The sequence below is a fragment of the Apus apus genome, chromosome 2 (genome assembly GCF_020740795.1).
Source record: "Apus apus isolate bApuApu2 chromosome 2, bApuApu2.pri.cur, whole genome shotgun sequence".
NCBI lineage: Eukaryota > Metazoa > Chordata > Aves > Apodiformes > Apodidae > Apus > Apus apus.
This window is the reverse complement of record NC_067283.1, coordinates 36,325,628-36,343,862: the sequence shown is the minus strand read 5'-3', so window position 1 is coordinate 36,343,862 and position 18,235 is coordinate 36,325,628. Positions and strand designations below refer to the sequence as shown.

At 37.4% G+C, this 18,235-nt stretch overlaps 1 protein-coding gene across 3 annotated transcripts in view; it reads left to right on the top strand.

The window, feature by feature from the left end:
• The window catches only part of ANKRD28 (ankyrin repeat domain 28), a 119,902-nt gene that overhangs the window by 27,558 nt on the left and 74,109 nt on the right, over positions 1-18,235 (top strand). For 2 of the 3 annotated variants that reach the window (XM_051610940.1, XM_051610938.1), the window contains exon 2: positions 16,600-16,683. In XM_051610940.1, the coding sequence (XP_051466900.1) occupies positions 16,670-16,683 (14 nt within the window). In that variant the 5' untranslated portion in view covers positions 16,600-16,669. Of the gene's footprint in view, positions 1-14,026; positions 15,534-16,599; positions 16,684-18,235 lie in introns of those variants that run through there. The other variant, XM_051610937.1, reaches the window with a different exon arrangement.

Below are 18,235 nucleotides of genomic sequence, written 5' to 3'. Positions count from 1 at the left end.
TTAAGCATCAGGATATGTGGTCATGCTGTGGGTTTGTTTTGGTTTTTTTGTGTTTTTTTTCTCACCCCCCTTCTCCCCTCCCAATAAACCTTCATTTTCACTGAGAAGCTGTGCAAGTGCTTTTACTGCTACTGTTCAAGGTAAGATGCTTACAAAGTCTTGACTTACACGTGGTGGGGAGAAGTGTTGGTTTTCTGCCCTCCCCCCCCCTTTCCTCTGTAGGTCTTTCTTGGGGCTGAAGTGGCTGTGAAGATAGTGGTTAATAGTGGTTTAGTTAGGAAGCTGAAAGCCATGATTGCTGATCCATCTTGTGTTGCTCTCTTGCAAATACAAAAGTGATGCATATCCTTATTTAGAAATTTGGTGCTAGCTAAAATATTTCCAAAACTACACTTGCTGAGGGATGAGTAATTAGTTTTTGGATGGCGCTTGCTAACCCACCTTTTACAGATTATGGGTAGAATCGTTTATGGTTGGAAATTGTTTTTACTGGGTGAATTATTCAGAAAACTGGGTTGCCAGACAGCTACAAGCTATCTGAAAGCATTTCTAGTATACAGATAAAAGACTTGAACTCGAGAAGGTTGGGCTGATTGTGGCAGTCCAATAATAATAAAACCACAAAACATAAATCTATGAGTACCAGAATGGTGCATGTTTCTTTGACCTTTCAAAACATCTGTAATGCTATAAATGAAATTGCTATGACTTAAATTTCTGTAAGTGTGGCTTGAACTGATAAGGGTAAAATACCTTTTTGTTTTTCTCCTAATCCTAGTAACAGCTGATCTTATTTTTTATCATATCCCACTCCTGCTGCCTCCTCCATGGTCTGGCACCTGGTTGCAGATTCTGGTACCTGATGCAGAAAACCTGAGTCTGAAGTTTGGATGAGTTACAAAGCCAGATACTTCAGGCAGTTAGTGTGGACTAACATCTGCAGATGTTGCTAACAGCTCTTCAAAATATGTGTGGAGCAAAATAAACTTTAGTTTTAAGTTCATAACTGTCAATTCTTTTTGAAGTATGTACTTGAAGATGACCTAATTTTTATCTTTTATAAATAAGAATAGGTGTGAAATTTCCCTTGTTGTTGATCAGATGGTGATAGGAACAACTGAAAAATAAACTTTCTTCCATGATGAATGGAATTTACCAGCCACTGGTTTTTGGGTGGAAGGGGGGTGGGGGAAATGTATTGGGAAAATACACTGACTGGCAGTTTACTTGTTCCATCTCTGTTACAGCCAGGAGCCCTGTGGGACAAGGGAGTTGATGAGATGTTTCTCTGGGATGGAAAGTGAATCTTTTTGTCCTTCTTGATTTGGTTCAATGCTGCAGGAATTCCACTTAAAAAGAAATGTAAAACAAAGCTTGTATTAAGAGTAAATACTTGAGAATCTTTTCCTCTTCCCTTAGGCATGGGAAAGAGACGAGGTAAAGCCTTTTTTTTTTTTTCCTGCCTGCATATTATTTTGTGAATATTGTTAATTAAATTAGCTCTACAGTATTATAGAAAAGTGTAGGGATACCTTAGCATATAAGTATTTTGTGCCTGTTACATTTATATTACTCTGATATTTTTGAATGTTGAGGACTTAGTTTTATTTAGCAGGGAGTAGTTTATCAGTCTTGAGATGTATGATGTGTGACTTTTGACTGTTTACATGGACTGCTGCAGACTTTTTCATGGGGCATTTGGGTTTTGGTTTTTTTGGATCTTTCTTTGTTCTCCTGCCCCATTGAAGAAAGAAGTGGCAGAGGTTGGGTTTTTTTAATACACATTAGGAAGCCTCTTGGGAAAAGTGAAACATAACACACTTCTGCACCAGAATGAGAATCTGGAAGGAACCTCACATTTTACCTTTGTTTTCTATGTTACAACAGTGCTACATAAAGCTTATTGCTACTTTGCCATAAATTGAAATGGTAAATTTTGTTAATACTTTTAAGTAATCATGTGTGTAATTATGAAGGCTTTTCACAGACTTTGAAGAGTAAAGGTGTTCTGTGTAGCCCCAAAAAATTGTTCAGAGCTGGCTTCTGTTATTTGGGGAAGAACATTTCCAGTCTCATTCTTCATATGTCATTGTCCTTCTGTGTTCCGTGGTTCAGTGTTTGTGAGTGATCTGTCACTGCTTATGCAAAATGAATGCTAATTAGTTAAGAGAAAATTAGCAATAGACCAAATACTGTCCTGTACATTTCCAAAGAGGACAATGTGGCATTAAAGGAAAAAAAAAAAGTTATTTGAATTTTAAGAACAGAGAGAAAAATAAAACTAAGGAGAAGACCTTAACAATTTTTTAAGTGTCCAGGAGGTGTCAGTGTACATCCACGAAGAAGCCTGGGAGATAACACTTCCTTCAGAAAACTAGGCAGTTGCCTTTAATTCCTAGGGCCTAAAATAATTTGCAAGAGAGAAGGTGACAACAGCTGAGTCAAGACTCCCAAAAATTTATTACTACATCACTTAAAGGTTGCATTTTTATAATAATATGTGGGGTGTTTTTTAAACAAGATCTGTAAGTTTACTGATGGGTTTCTAGATTTTGGTTTAAGTTATAAAACAATTGATGAGTTCAGTGATGTTCTCTCTTGCTTGTCGTGTATTTTGAGTAGTCTGGTTACATTAGTAGAGTTTTCTGGAGAAGACTTTGAACAGCTTAGTGCGTAAGATATAAACAAATAGGACTATCCTAAACCATATTCTTGACTTTTTGTTGGTAAATGTTAGTGTTTCTAACATTCGTAAAGCTCAGTATATTTATAGAAACATGTTGGGTTTTTTTATTTTTCATAATGCTTTTATAAAATAAAAGTTACCTTGCCAAAAAGCAGTAGAAAACAATTGGATACTAGATGTTCCGTGGTCTCATTTTTGCAAAAGCTTGAGCAGATACTTTCCCTTTTCATACCGGCACATTTGTTGAATGGGATTTTGTTATTTGTATATTCTAAGATACCTACACATGTCGATTTTTAGAGGCAAGGGTATATAGAAGTTAATTTTCTTAAAGTGTTAAATAAATAATGCGCTGCTCATGTGTATTATGTGTTCTCCTTTGATGCCATCTTTCTGATTCTCTATTATAAATACTCTTTTATGAAGCATTTTGTTGGCTTTTAAGAATGCCAAAATTTAAATTCCAAGTTCCCCTCTAGATGTCACCTTAACTGAATAAATGACTGATTAAAGCCAGTGTTAGGAAGATTATTTTTTTTTAAAGAAGTAAAACCCTAAATAATTATTATTTTCTTAATAAAGAAACTGCATGTTTAACAATCAAGTAATGCGTGTACAGTTGTGTAAAGCTGTAACTACTTTCTTGTGCTTGTATGACAATGCATAAATTATTCACATGTGGATTCTGCATGCATCATTTTTTAATGTTTTTTGAAAACTGGGTCCTAACATTCTGTAGCCCGTTCTTATCATATGCTTTATGAATAGTTAGTACTGTGGAGACAGTTTGATTAATCTAAACTGTAAAATTTCCATGTTGCAAAATACTTCCTTTTTTAAAGAAACTTACTGGGAGTGATTTCTATACTGATGCATGGGAGAAACTTGAGTTCTGTACTTAAGGTTTTGTGTTACTGGAAAGAATTTAATGAGTGATACACTTTATTGTAATAGTATCTGAGTTTGTAAATGTTTAGGTGTCAAGAAGTCTGTTTTGAGATATTTTAAAGGAAAATTTAAGGATTGAAGTAGTTCTGATACATTGTTGCTGAAGGGTGCGGTTTTGCAAAACAATTGAATCACTTTCTGTTGCTGTGTGTAGTTTGAATGCTCTCACTGCTCCAGTGTCATCTGTCAACCCATGATGAGCTGGCTCCAATTTACCAGTAAAAAAATGAATAGAGGCAGATCACAGAGGTGCCTGTGCTGGCTCAGGAAAGGGATGTGAATGTGCAAGTATCATGTGGGGAAGGAAGGAGTGAAGAGTCTCTCTGGTGGCCAGCAGTTAAAAATCAGACTTCCTCCGATGTCATCTTAAAAAAACCCCCACAACAACCACCCAAAACGCCAAACAAAACCCAAACAAATGTATTTCTAGGCTGGTAGGAGTTTGATTAGTGTTCTAAATTAATACTTTGTTATATTTTGTGAAATTTAATTCAGTAATGGACTGCTCAGCTTTTTAAGGAAAGCAGTGTTTAATCTTCTAAATGACAGAATTGAAAAACTAATAGCAAAAGTAACTACTAAGAATAAATGTTGCTTACATGCTCCTCTCCTAAAGTAATGTCTAAGAGCCCTCCTAGGAGCAGCCTCCCCACTGGGCATGGAGGGGAGGACCCTTGGCAAGGTTTGAAGCAGCTGGGTAAGATCCTTGGCTGTTGCAGTATTTCCCCTTGCTCAGTTTTGGGAAAAGCCGTCCATTTTGGCAGCTGCAGAAGATTCAGATAAGTTCTCTCATCCTGTAGTAGTGTGCGTATGTGTGTGCGAATATGTGGATTTTATCCAGCTGTGTTTTCCAGAGTATATCCAGTTGCCAGAAAGGAGCTCAGTCTTGGACGTGAGGGAGGTATAAAGGTTTCCTAAAAACTTCTAGGAAATTAGCCTCCCTCAAACACCAAATCCTGGAGCATGAGACAGCTATTGACCCACACTATTTTAAAGAGAATCTGCAGTATTCATATACTGTGATGCGGAGTGTTTACATACTGAAAAGACATAAAATACATAAAAACAGTGGTATCCATAACAACTAGAATTCGATTTGCTCACTTGTATATAGTATATTGAGTCCCTGGTATGTATGGAAACAAAATCCCACATGTGAGCAAGCCAGCTGAACTGTGGCTTCTGTGGTCATAGTCTATTCTTATCTACCCAAAACTGTATTAAAAGTATTGCACTCATAGGAATGTTATGTGCATTTGAGTATTACACTAGTTAAATATTTATCCATTTGTTTCAATTCTTACAGAGAAAGATTTTCTTGTAAAGAGAATTAATAAATGTATTCAGTACCCTCCTCTCCCCAACCTTATCCTGGAAAAAAAAATGCCCTCACAACCAACCTAACACCCCTACAAACAGCGGTCTTCCCTGAGTGGGACAGAAGGAAGAGCTTAGGCTTGTAGGCAGATTTTACCATTACGTGGCTTATGAGTAGGAAAATCTGAATAGAAACTTTCAAAGGCAGTAATTTTCCTTTTTTTTCTTTCTTGAGGTTGAAAATTTTTGAATCGTTTAGTACTTCAGCCTCTTCTTCCCCCCACTGTTACTGACTTCCAAAACTTTATTCTTGGAGAGTTTTATTAATCACAAAAATGGAGAACAGGTCTTTTAAATGGAGAACAGGAGTAGGTTTTTGTTGTCCATTTCTTGTTGATGAAGAAAATCAAAGAGCTGTTTAGAATGGTAGAAATTGTGTAGGCTTCTGAGAAAATGCTGCTGTCTGTCATTTCAAATATAGTGTTTTCTCTTGATGTTTCTTGCTGCTTGTACTTACCAGAAGGTTATGATTATGAGTGTATAGCAGACAGACATTCCAAGCTAATTTCACTTTCCTTCCCTAAGATGGCTAGACTTGGGAAGTGTTGGATGGGAATTGCTTCCATGCAAAGTGTTCTCTTCCTGGTGCCCCTCTGGTGAGGGAAATGCAGTCTGTATTATTAAGTTGCTCCTACTTAAGTTTTTTTCTTTAGTCCAACCCTTATTTCTTCCCCTCGTGGTCATTGAATCACTGGAGGCCAATGAGTGCTATATAACATGCATTGCTGTGCTCTGTTCTTAGCTTTAGCTTTTCATAGGCTATTTGTTATTCCACACTCTTAATTGGTTATATCTTGTTGCCCCTGTGACTGGACTAATGTTTTGTTAGTACTGGCTGCTGAAATCACACAACTGTATGAGTCCAAGCAAAACATAGGCTAAGGTAAAACCCCACTAATAAAACTGAAACAAGACAAGTAACAGAGTTACTGTAGCAAAATTTCCAAGCTGATTTTTCAAAAACAGCTAAAATCACACTTAAATAGGCATAATTATAATTTGGAAGTCACTGGCTTTCTGGACCATGGCCTACGAAGGTATGATCCACTGAGCTTTTTGTGGTTAGTTTTATTCTTTCTTTGATAGTTGAATGTTTCTATTGAAAGTGGGTCAGACTTGTTTTTTGTCTTGAGTAGTCAACAGCTTATTTTCTTCAGTAGTCAAAAGCAATTTGTTACTTGGGAAAAGCAGCTGATTCTGGAAATGTCCTAAGCTGCTGTGAGTCATCAGTGAAGGTTTTAAATAGTTGAATGTGATGTTTGTTTCCTCCCTTCCATGGCTCAGAATGGTATGAATAATTTTTTTAGTGTTTCCCAGATAATAGCCTGAGCGGAAACGGTATGCATTTCTGACTCACGTTCTTAAATGTTGGTGGAGCACTCCCAACCACTGCTGGTTTTAGCCGTGTGGGAATTCCATAGGAATTTCAGACAAATGTATAAAAACAAACACTTTGCAACCACGGCAACTTACCCACAAGGGTTCATGTGGTTAGTGACACAAAACTGTGAAAGCCCTTTACTGACTGGCATGACTGCTTTGACTTTTCTGCCTAAATTCTGAAAGTGGTATGGGATAAAAGATCAATAATGAGAATAATTTTCAAATTTGTAGAAGGTCTTGTAGGGCACTAGTATTTGTTATATTTTTAGATGGCTACCTGCTACTGTTCTCTGCTAAAATGAAAATTGGTTTGATGAGCCTGAATGTCTTCTGTAGTCTCATGCTTTTAGTCAAATTCAAGTCTCTTAAGTTCTTTCTACAAAACTTGGAGAACAACTTGAAAATTATACATACTCCAGTGTAACTGAAACAGTGCTGAAAAAAAGCGTCAGTGGTGGAATTTTATAAGGGGAAGGGCAAAAGAAGGGGAATGGCACATCTGTGTTAAATTAAAGAACAATATTGTGTGGAATAACCTTGATGTGACTTGGAAAGGAGTAATTGATTTGTGTGTCATTCCAAGCTCATCAAACACACTGCAGTGACAGCTTTTTATATGTCATCATTTAGAGTGAAGCTAGTGATAGAATCACATCGGTCAGTTGTCATAGGCAGCAGAATAGCACTCATTTCTAGAAATCTAATTAACATTTGCTTCTTCAGAAGCTCAGCAGTATGACAGTCCAGCTGAATTTTAATTCCAGGTTTCTTGGCTCCAGCTAGAATTTCCTAATTTTTAATCTCAACACTAGCACTGTCCAGTACTGAACCTGGGTGCGTTGTATTGTGCTGCCTTTCCTTTAAGGGGGTTTCCAGCCTTCAGCAAAATGAACCAAGTTATGAAGAAGTGAGGATAAAGGTTATTGTCATTTACCCCATACAGCTAAATGACCCTCAGCAAGGGAAGCTGATTGGCCCCACAGACCAAACATGATGTGTTTCTGATCATCTGCTGGAGAAACCACAGTTTGTTAACAACAAACAAACAAAAACCCCCATGTGAGTCCAGGAAGGTTGGAACTTGGTTCTTCTCCTGTGTAACAATGCAAGATCATGTTCAGGTGGTTTTGGGGGATTTTTTACTAAGCAGCTGGTAGGTGAGAATTGTTTTTTTTTCTGTGCAGGCATAGGCAGTTGGTTTCAGTGCATCAGAGAGAGCAATAAGCAGCTGTTGCACCTGCTAGGCCATACTTGAGAAAAAACCCCAAGGAGATCTACTGATATTCAGGGATGCAGCCTCTGAAGAAGCCTGTGGTGATCTTGTGCCTTATAGCATCTGTACATGAAGCCCAGACCTTGCACTGTTTGCAAGCCCCAGAATACCTACTGAAGAGGGAAAAGCAAGCCTATTGTATGGTGAAAATAAGACAATGCTACATTGACCTTCAGTGTTGTGGGTTAGGTTTTTTGTAACAAACCATGGTCTTGATTCTTTTTTCTCTGCAGAAGCAGTACTATAGGAAGAAATTTTCAAAAGGGAAATACATATAATCAGCACTTCCTGTGCTCATCTTTAGAGCATGACTATCGATCAGTAGAAAAATAGATCAAAGATGTGCTAATTCTTCTCAGTGTATGTGTGCGCCTGCATGCCCAAAGGGAATTCTCTTAGTTGTTTTACCAGCTGCCCTAATACAATTTAGTGGGATCATGTTGTAGTTAATTTAGAAGTGTGTGTGCACTGTTGGTATAGACACTTTGAAGGCAAGGTAATAGATGATACAAAACTAAGATAAAGCATTTTGCGGTCATTCATTTGCTCCAGCCAAGCTGTCTTTTATCTGTTTCTCTTCCTTGGGAAGATGTAATAGTATTGCTTCCTGAAGCATCAGGCTGTCAGTGCAAGCTGTGACAGTGAGTTGATGTCTTCCAGTGTCTCTGGGTTGTTATTTTCACTCTGCTGTTGTTGCGTTCCTGTCCAGTCCCACCTCCCAGCAACTGGCTGGGTTGTGCTGAGAGGGGACAGTTGACATGTGAAAGAGCAAACAGGGGCTACTAAGTCTGAGCCTTTGATATTTGTTTTGTTTGTTTCCTTCAGCTCTGCTTTTAGAGCTGGTCTGCACAGCTGAAATTGCTGCCTTCAGTAATTATTCCTGGAAGGATACTCTGGTTGTTATTGTAATTGATGCAATTTTCAGTGCCAGAAAACAAAAAATTATCTGAGTTGGAAGGAAATAAGGAGGCCAGAAGTACTGATGCTACCAGTGGCTTTTCTGTCTTTGCTCTTCTAATCAGTGAAAATACCTGTAACTGATCTATGGGCCTTGCTTTTTGTATTATGTAAATGTTTTTTAAAAGCTGTCATACTTGCAAAAAAACCGTAAGTGTACAGCTAATAGTTATGGGTTTGTGTGGGTTTAACAAATGCTAAAGTGTTTTGCCTGATTCTCTCTTTGACTGAGCTGATATTTTCTCCATTTTCCAACAGAAGTAGCCTCTGTCACTTACCTTTTCTCAAAAAGGAGAGTTCTTTTAAGATCAACTCATCTCACGTCCAAAACCGACACCACAGTACCTTCAGTGGTTGTCTACATCTATTTGTCTGTTTTCATGGATGCATCTTTTGTGGTCTCTGTTCCCTGAAGCAGGAGTTGCTTTGTCTTCTACTTTCTTTTGTAAGACTGACAATTCCACCATCAGACTTGTGGGGTAGTTATTTAGGAAAGTTTTTGGGTGTAATAGCTGCCTTCCATTTCAGCCCAAAGGCAGGGAGGTGGCTGCTGTTAGATGCAGCTGAGCAATAGGAGCTCCCAGCTAGAGCACGTATACTTTTTTTATTGAGTATCTTGACAATCTGGACAGACATGAGGGCTTTTTATGTACTGTTTGTTAATGTAAGAATGGGCTGTTGGTTTTGTTTACAGGGTTGTACACTAAAACAGCCCAAAAAGAAAACTGCCAGTAAAGTTAAATCTGGCCTTAATAAAAAGAGAAGGGCTGTGGGTGACATCCTAGCTAGAAAATCGTGAGGGAAGATGCTGTTCTCTCAGATGTCCACTTTTGCTTTTCTGTTGTTTTTTTTTAAGCATGTCTGTGCTCAGTTTTGATTGGGATTTTTTTCTCTGATTCCTAGACTTCATATTTGGAATATTAGAAAGAATTTTTGTAAAGACATCAATTTATTTTGTACTACGGTGGTTGTAAGGTGATTCACCTGAGTTTCTCTGACAGTGTATCGTTCAGAAGTATAGAATGTACAAGCAGTCTTAAACAGAAAATTTCTTAGTAGACTCTTAACACTTTTAAGATCTTTTATTGCTCTTTGATCAGATGATATTTTTGAAGTATTTTTAAAGGATTACAGCTTAAGTATGCAAATTAAGTATACATCTCAGTCACAGACATTTTGAATTATTAATTTTTCTTGCACTGCTCCAACAGAGAAAAGTTAGAATAAATGCTGGATTATTTTTCTTCTTTGTTACATTTGCTTCTCAGTTCTTGTCAAGATGACTGTTCACTTACTGGATTTTATTAATTGCAAAGTCTTAATTTAAAGAAAAAAGAGACTACGTAAAACAGTTCTGTAGATTAATAGGGGCTATATACTTGCATGAGAAAAAGAAGTGAGAACTGCCTGTGGTATCTGGGAGGTGCAAGCAAAGCTATTTGCATGCCATTGGAAGCAGAAATGTGGAGTCCTGAGATTAAAAATACTCTTTTTCTTCATCCCAGCTGTACATATGCTCTGGAATAAACAGAGCAAATTTGGGAAGAAAGGTAGTAATTTTTTGTTGCCTTGGACCGCTTTCTTTCCTGACTCCACCTCATTCCCTCAAGAGTGGGTAGGAAGCAGCAGAGTTCAGATGAGTGACTCACAAGTCTTCTAGAAGTATTGTAGCTTGTATTCATGGTGATGCTGAGCACTCGTCTCTGTCTATATGTGGGCAACACTTCAGTAAATACTCTAGCTAAATTATATAAAAATCTGCTTATTCTGGAACATGTCTATGTATGTACAGCTGTAGCTTTTCTAAGCAATCTTTGTCTTTTGAAGAAATGCATATATTAGGTCTTTGCCTTGCAGATCTGATACAGATTATTAAAAAAATAGTTTGTAAGACTTACTAGGTACTAAATTTTTGTTTTAACGATTTCCTTCCTTTCCTAGACCCTAAATTATACAAAATATTAAATTCAACCAATGGGATTGATCTCAGTGCCAAAAAAGATTGTAAATGCTGTTTGGCATGAGAGAAATCTTTATTTGGGTCGGTTTGTTGATGTACTGAATGTACTTCGGTGAGGTTTTTGGTGTCATCAGCAGTGCTGCTACAGCGTTCTGCTCATCAGTTCCTAGAGAATAGGGTAGATCTTTAGAAAAGGTTGCTATTTTTAGCTGATTCAGAGTTCATGGTTTTTCTGCCTGGTATAGACATGGTTGCTGTCATCCATGTTTTAACTTGCAGATTGCATTCTTGTAATAAATTCTTTTTATGTGCACTGATGAAAGACTCTTGGATTTACTTAAAGGCAAGTGTAGTTTGAAAATGTGTGTTTTTTGGGTTTTTTTTCAAAAAAGCTATTATGTCAACACAAAAGCTTTTTGGCAATAACATATATCCTCGCTATTTTCCACTTGAATTTTTTTTTTTATTCGCTCTCTGTTGCATCCATTAAAATTTTAAATACAGAGATCTTACTTTGCTAGCAATTAGATATTGTGGAGTCAATCAGACCACCTCTCCAGCCTCAGTAGATGTGGCATTCTTGTTTTAAGTTAGGCCGTTTTCAACTCTACTTTCCTACTACTTATTTAATAAGCTTTCTTATTGGGAGTACCTGACATTTGGAGAGGATGGGTGCTGATGACCTGCTCTCTTCAGTTGTTTTAAGTTTTATAAAGAGAAACTGAAAAGGTTTTTTGAGAGATGCAATGTTCTTTCTTCATACCTTTGCAAAGATTGTTATGATTCCTCAATTAGTCTGGGGAGAGGAGGCTTAAATTGATCATCTTGAATTTACTCTGCTTTCATTCTCTCTTACTATTACCTCTTTTCCCACACTGAAAGTTACTAGTCTAGATAGTCTGCTGAAAAACTTACAGTTTGGGTTCTTTCAGTAGAATTGTGACCCTCAGCTTCTGGCTTTCAGAATAGCTGTCAGGTAGCATTAGAAACTTGTATTTTGCACACCAGAGGATACCTTGGATGATTTTCTTCGAAGAAGAGATGATTAAAGATGGTATTTGCATTGAGTTGAAGGTAGTACTACCAGTTGAAGGGAGTGGAAGGGGGAACTTTTATTTTAAGTAGCCTCTAAGTTCTAGGTCATTGTAAGCAAAAATTAAATGTTTCTAAAACTGGGTTGTCCTTTGGTTGTGAAAATAATTGCGCCTGCACACACACACTCACACATGCATACATTAATAGCGTAAGTAGGTTTTTCTGTCTGCTGACTTAGACAGTTTAGATTGCTATCAAGATCAATACAGTATTGATTCAGTTGTGTTGGTTCTTTTTCTAATGCAACCTTGATGTATTGGCTTTTAACTATTTGACCATAGTAATGTCACCATTCAAAAATATATGTTAAGCAAGATATGTTAACTTGCTTTTGGGAACCTATTCATTTATTTTAATTATATGTACGATTTCTAGAATTACTAGAGTAGGCTCAAATATTCTTAACTCTTCTGAATTTTCACAATTAACCAAGTGTGAAGTCCTATACTATTTTAAGGTATCTATTTGGAGCGTTAATTGCAGAGGTAAAAAATTGACCACTTTCATTTGAATGAAATTTGGCATTATTTTTGTCTAGGAACATGTCCAGCTGGTAACTCCAAAGCAAGCATATGGAACCCTTAGCATTTGCTTACCATATAAATGTACTGACTCTCAAAAAAAGTTCATTTAGAGTATACATATAGGCTTAGCTACAAAATGGTTATCTAACAAGTGTGCATGTGTGTGTATAGTATGAAACCCAAGTATGCATTTTATCAGTGTAGTTTGCTTGTAGACTTAAAATCTAGTATTTTTTAAAATGTATGCTTAGTTACTTAAGTAAGCTACAATGGCTATTCTGTAGAGTGTATTTCACAAATAGAAAGCAAAATATTTTCTATGTTGTGGTTGCTGTGTTCCTTAGCAGACAGTAAGGTGTTGCAGTAGATGAGCCTTGAGGATGCCCATGGTTTTATTTAAACTGATTTTGCAATGGCCAAGAAGTTGCCATATGTATTCACATGAATCGGTGTTGTTTCTATTTAATAAATGGTTGAAGTGCTAGAACAAAGCAGTGCAGTGAACAAACCATTGCTTTTTCATAATTAACACCAAAAGTATTACATTAAAAAACAACTGGATTCTGTATAATGAACAGAAGAATATAATTACAAAGATGTTTCTTAGTCACATGCTGTAAATGAGAACACCTGGGAAATCTGAATCTGAAATTTCATGGTGAGTCAGAAACTGGTGCTGTATTCTGCCAGGCCAGCAGTCCTGAGCTCAGGGAGCCTTAGGCTGAGGTGCTCCTTCACACTTAATAAAAACCATCACCTGCATGAACTGTCAGTAGCTGAATGTTAAGAAATTCATTGTGTTGCAGTGAAGCTGTTGTAGACACTAGTTCAAAGCAGTGATGATGTGAGCTTTTCCTGCCTGTGGCCACCAAACGTGGGAATTCAATATGTCTATTAATATCCAAACCATTTAATATACCACTTAAACCTGTCCTTCTCTCTGCCTGGATTCATAGGTGAAACCTGGAGTGCAAATGCTTTATTGAAGGGCTAGAAACTTGTTCAGCATTGACAAATCCTGATCTTACCAACTACTGGAGGACATTAGAAATGCCTTCATACTGCACAGCAAGAATAAAAAAAATCCTCCTTCTCTTCCTGTAGCACTGAAGCTTATCCAGCAAATTTGACAGAAGCCATTTACATAATACACCCACAAGCCAGCACCATTTAAGCAGATTCAAATTGAAATATTTATTCAGCAAGTTGTAGGGCTTTATATGCTTTTATTATGTTGTATCATTATATGAATGTTATAATATTATATGAAATTTAAATGATAATGAAGTTTTTTTTCAAGCTGAGGATATCTTTATACTAGTTGCAAAAAAAATACAGGTTTGGTCATTAATAGCTGTTTTTTTAGTAGTAAACTGATTACTTTAAGAGAAGTTTTAATTTAATTTGATTTTCAGAGTGTTTATATGGGGACTTCCTTGTCTCTATGAGTTAAGGAAGGACTGTTTTGCTGCTCTGACCAGTGCCATATGAAAGCACTTAAAAAGCTGGAATTGTTTACTGCCTAAATTGTTGTTAGTCAGCAGAGCCAGTATACCAGATTTCTTTGCGGCTTTTAGTGGAAAATATTAAACAGTCGCTCTTTCTTCGGTTAGAGGATTTTTACGTTTTCAGCTGCGTTAGTCACCGAACTGGCACAGATGTAACTGCAAAGGCTGCCCCCCACCCTCCCAAAAAAAGTGCTGCTTTTTTTTTGGGTTTTTTGTGCCAGAGGAAGTTGCAGTGGGAGCAGTGGTGGGGCTCTCTGGTAAGTGTGACATGTGAGCATTACTCGGCATTTCATCCTGCCAGGCTGCAGTTGCTGCTCGCCAGCCTGCCGCTCAGTGGGAATGCTGCCGTGGCAGTGGTTTCTGCTCTGCTCCGATGGGCTTTTAGTGACCGGCTCGGACACCCTGGCTTTTTTTAAGCTTTGCAAGGTTATCTGCTGATTGTGTAACTTAATTTGTCGAGGCAAAGAACCTGATAAGCAGAAGCTCTAGCTGAAGAGGAGAATCGGGTTGGCACAGTGACAGATGTTCGGATAAAGAAGTTGGCTCAGAGAAGATGTACGGAGTCTGATTATTTCCCCCCCCCCTCCTCCTTTCCTCTTCTTTCTGAATGAAGACTATCATGGGAACTGCATTCACATGGTGATCAAAAGAAACACTTGAGTGATGAACTGCTTCTGCAGAAGAGGTCTAAGGCAGTAATTTGAGCTTTTGTGTGCAGTAGCTAGCTTGTTTTGCTGAAGCATTCTTCCTCCACTGTATTTCTGCTTAACGCCTTCCCTGATGGAGAAGCCTGAGCTACTGCCTGGCGAAGGGAAAACGAACGCTCCGCATTGCTTGTTCCCGATGGAGTAACCCCGTCTGCGTTGCTGTGTCTGGGGAGGCTGGATTCAAACAGCAATATTATTCAAGGAGTTCATTGTCCCTGTGGTCTGACTCATTGCATGTAAATGTACTGCCGCCGTGCTGTACGCTGCAGATATTTTTCTTGCATGGGAAAGAATTATTTTCCTCTAAGCAGGTTCTGAGTAACTGCTGGAAACAAGATGTGTTTTTCTGTCTGGGCTGGTTTTGACATTGAGAAAGGAAGCTGTAGAATGACAGGATGATCAGAAGGCGCGTTTATTTTCAGTCACCAGAAAGCCTGTGACGGGTGATTTAAAACTGACCTTGCAGGAGTTTGCGTATAGCTGTGGCTGTCTCTCTCGGGGCAATTGTTCCTTGTTCTGTCCTCAACAGGATGGTGTCGTGTCTTCTGCAACAATGATTTCACTGTGGGGATAGAAGGACGACGTAGAAGTTGTGACATTAACAAAGACAAATTTGCTTGTGACTGGACAGCTGTGTGTGACAGAGAGTGCTGTTTGGATGGAACTGGATCTTGGGATATTTTTGTCAGCTATTCCACAGTTTCGTTATTGTAGTTTAGATGCCTAGGGAATTTATTTTTTTTAAATAACAACTTTTTTTCATCATTGTTTTGAGCATCTCAGGGTGTTTAAATCTGAAAAATGAAGTGTAAAGGGAGACTGGAATGTCCTTTTTTAAATGCTAACGCACCAGCCATAGTGCTCACAAGATTGTGAGGGTGCGTGGGAACAGGTGAAAGTATTTCCTCTATGGTCCCCATTGCGGTATCTGTGGTCTGGTTCCAAATACGTTGTTGCTGGCATTTTTTTGTTTGCTTTTGCTTCCTCAAACGGATCGAATGAGTCGAGTCTGTATTGTTGTTTTGGAGGAGGTGGAAGATGATTCTCCTACATTTATTTCCAAATTACCTCAGGAAAATGTATCTTTACGTCCACCACCCCCTGCAAACGTGCTGGTAAGGCATGCTGGTTGTCAGCATATTTTCTGCTTATAATACCATTGCTAATACCAGTAGTAATTTTCCTAAGATTAACATGAATATGCTTAATCTTGCAACAAGACAAGGTGGTAAAAAAATGCCTGTACTAAAGGGGGGAAAAGCTGAAACTTCATTCTAGGATTAGTGTTTGCAAGGGCTCATTTTTTTTCATGTAACTTTATTTATGATGCAGCTATAACAGATCTCAGCTCTTGTATAATAGAGGATTTCTGGAGGGTTTGGTAAACTGTATTTGAAGTAAATGTTTTATTCCTGCTCCGCTCCTCATTCCTCAGTGGTGCGTTTATGCCGTACCACTTTAGGAAGTGATATAATCTTTGTATTGCAGTAATATGATGTGTTTATTTTGAGACCTGATTCAGTATATAGTGTACATAAAGCAAGAGTAATTATAAGCTAAAATAAAAAATAACTTAAGTCATAACCTTGATGTAACTGTTAGATTCAAGTTACCACTTTCTGGAAATTATCAACACTAGCAACTGTGCTTTTATTGCTTTAAATTTACTTATTTTGTCATGTTACTGACTTAAAACTTCTTGGCATACCTCAGCAGCTTTTCTCAGTAAGAAGTCCTGCTATATTTAGTAATAGATGTGTGTGAGTGTGAATTTGTTAACCATGTTTGTGATTCAGTTCTCTTTCCCACTCTAAACAGGTGAAAAACTTCCAGTAACTTTAGTCACTTGCTAATATAAGAGGGGTTTTTTGCTTATGTTGTATTTGCAGCATGTACAACAGCCCTGATTTTATTATGAGGAGTTCTCTCTTAAGCTGTTGTAAGCTAGTCTTCTGGGCCCTTTTTTTTTATATTTAATTGACTTACAGTATGCTTGTGTGTTTGAGGTTTTTAAAACTTGGAATTTCTTCAATTCTAAATACTGTTGCTGGTTTCTGTATTTCAGTGCCTGGGATGTTGTACTTTGTCATTGTGTTTGTGTCGTGTATCAAATATCCTTATGTGTATCACTAAAAGTTAAAATGGAATTATATTTTAAGGTGTGTTTTTTCTTCATTTCAGCCACCATTGGTTCAAGCTATATTTAATGGAGATCCTGATGAAGTTCGAGCACTGATATTTAAGAAAGAAGATGTTAATTTTCAGGTAAAAGCAAGCATCATTAGCTTTGAATAAATTTTAATTTTTGTAGGCGAAGTAAAGCCTATACATGCACTTTATTCTGGGAAGGAGGAGTGTAACTTTGTAGATTTGTGTTGATAGTTAAGACCTAATTCTATATTCCTTTCAAATGTTAGTTTGGCAGTGCTTGAGTGACAGAAAAGTTTTTTTTCTACAGTTGCATCAGACTTTTTAGAAAGTTAGACTGGTTAAGTGTGATGCTGTGTAGACTTGATTATTTTTTAAATTAAATGCACCATATAGTATACATTAGACAACTATAAGAAAATAGTCTGCTGTTTCAGTAGGTAGGTAAAAATGAGAAATTGTGTTTACATGTCCTAGTTGTGGTGCTGTGAACCCAGACACTGCAGACTTAAAAATGACACTGAAATGAAATTAATTTTGTTGGGTGAAATTCAGAATTTTTAACAGCATGCAGTGACTGTATGTGTTTTCTATTAAAATTCTAATATGCATGTTTGACACTCTATAAGATAATACAGCATAAAATCTGTACATTAGAAAATTTGATTGGTTCTTAAAGCAGACTGACCAACCATTTAGGGCTTAACACTATGGGAATGTATGTAGCTGTTTCTCCTCCAAATGCATCACAACAAGGGGGATGCTAAAAAATCAAAGGCTAAGAGGTGCTACATAGTGGCCAGTGTACGATCATCATAATTGTTTCAACTTTCACCTTGGAAGGTGTAAACCAAAAGCAAATATTTAGTTTGGCATGCGTATTTTGACATGTAAAAGCATTCTGCAGTCAATGCCAGCTGAAGTTTAAGGGAACCCTCCCATAGTCTTGAGGGGTTTGGAGTGGAGTCCTGTATAAGTAAACTTCCTGTAAAATCTTAACTTTTATTTGGTGAGGTTGCACTTTTTCTTCTCCTTTTTTGAGTAGTTTTGCATGTTCTTAAGCAAGATTGTATGATGGATTATATAAATAAAAAGACTTAATCTTCTGTTTAGTTATGAAAGCATTAGCTGTGTATCCTTCCTGTCTCTTAATATTTACATGCTGGTCACATTGCCATTTTTATTTCTAAAAGCTAATGTCTGTTGTTTTTTTCATTTATATTCCTCCATGTGGAAGTCAGGTTTAGTGTTCATAGCTATAGTGCCTGCAAGCAAGTTAATATCTTTCTGCTTTTATTTAAATAATGTATTACAAAAGCCTCTGCTAGATTTCAATATGAATGTGGTAGTAGTTTGGTTTCGGTTTTTGTTCTGTCTGATGTTTTGGCAAGGAGTTGCCCATAAATACAAACTCAGCAGAGGTGCTTCAATAGGAAAGCCTATAATTGTTTGATGTCATTGAAGAGAGCTACCTTAGAATGCCAGGAAGAAAAATATTGTAGGTAGAACACTAAAAATCTGAGTTTGTTTTACATTTTACATCTTACATTTTTTATTCATTTCTGTGGATACATCTCCTTTTAAGACAATGTGTGTGCATCTTAGGCTAGTACCAGCCAAGGTGTGTTTAGAATCTATCCAGAGGAAATGCACTATTTCTTCACAGCCA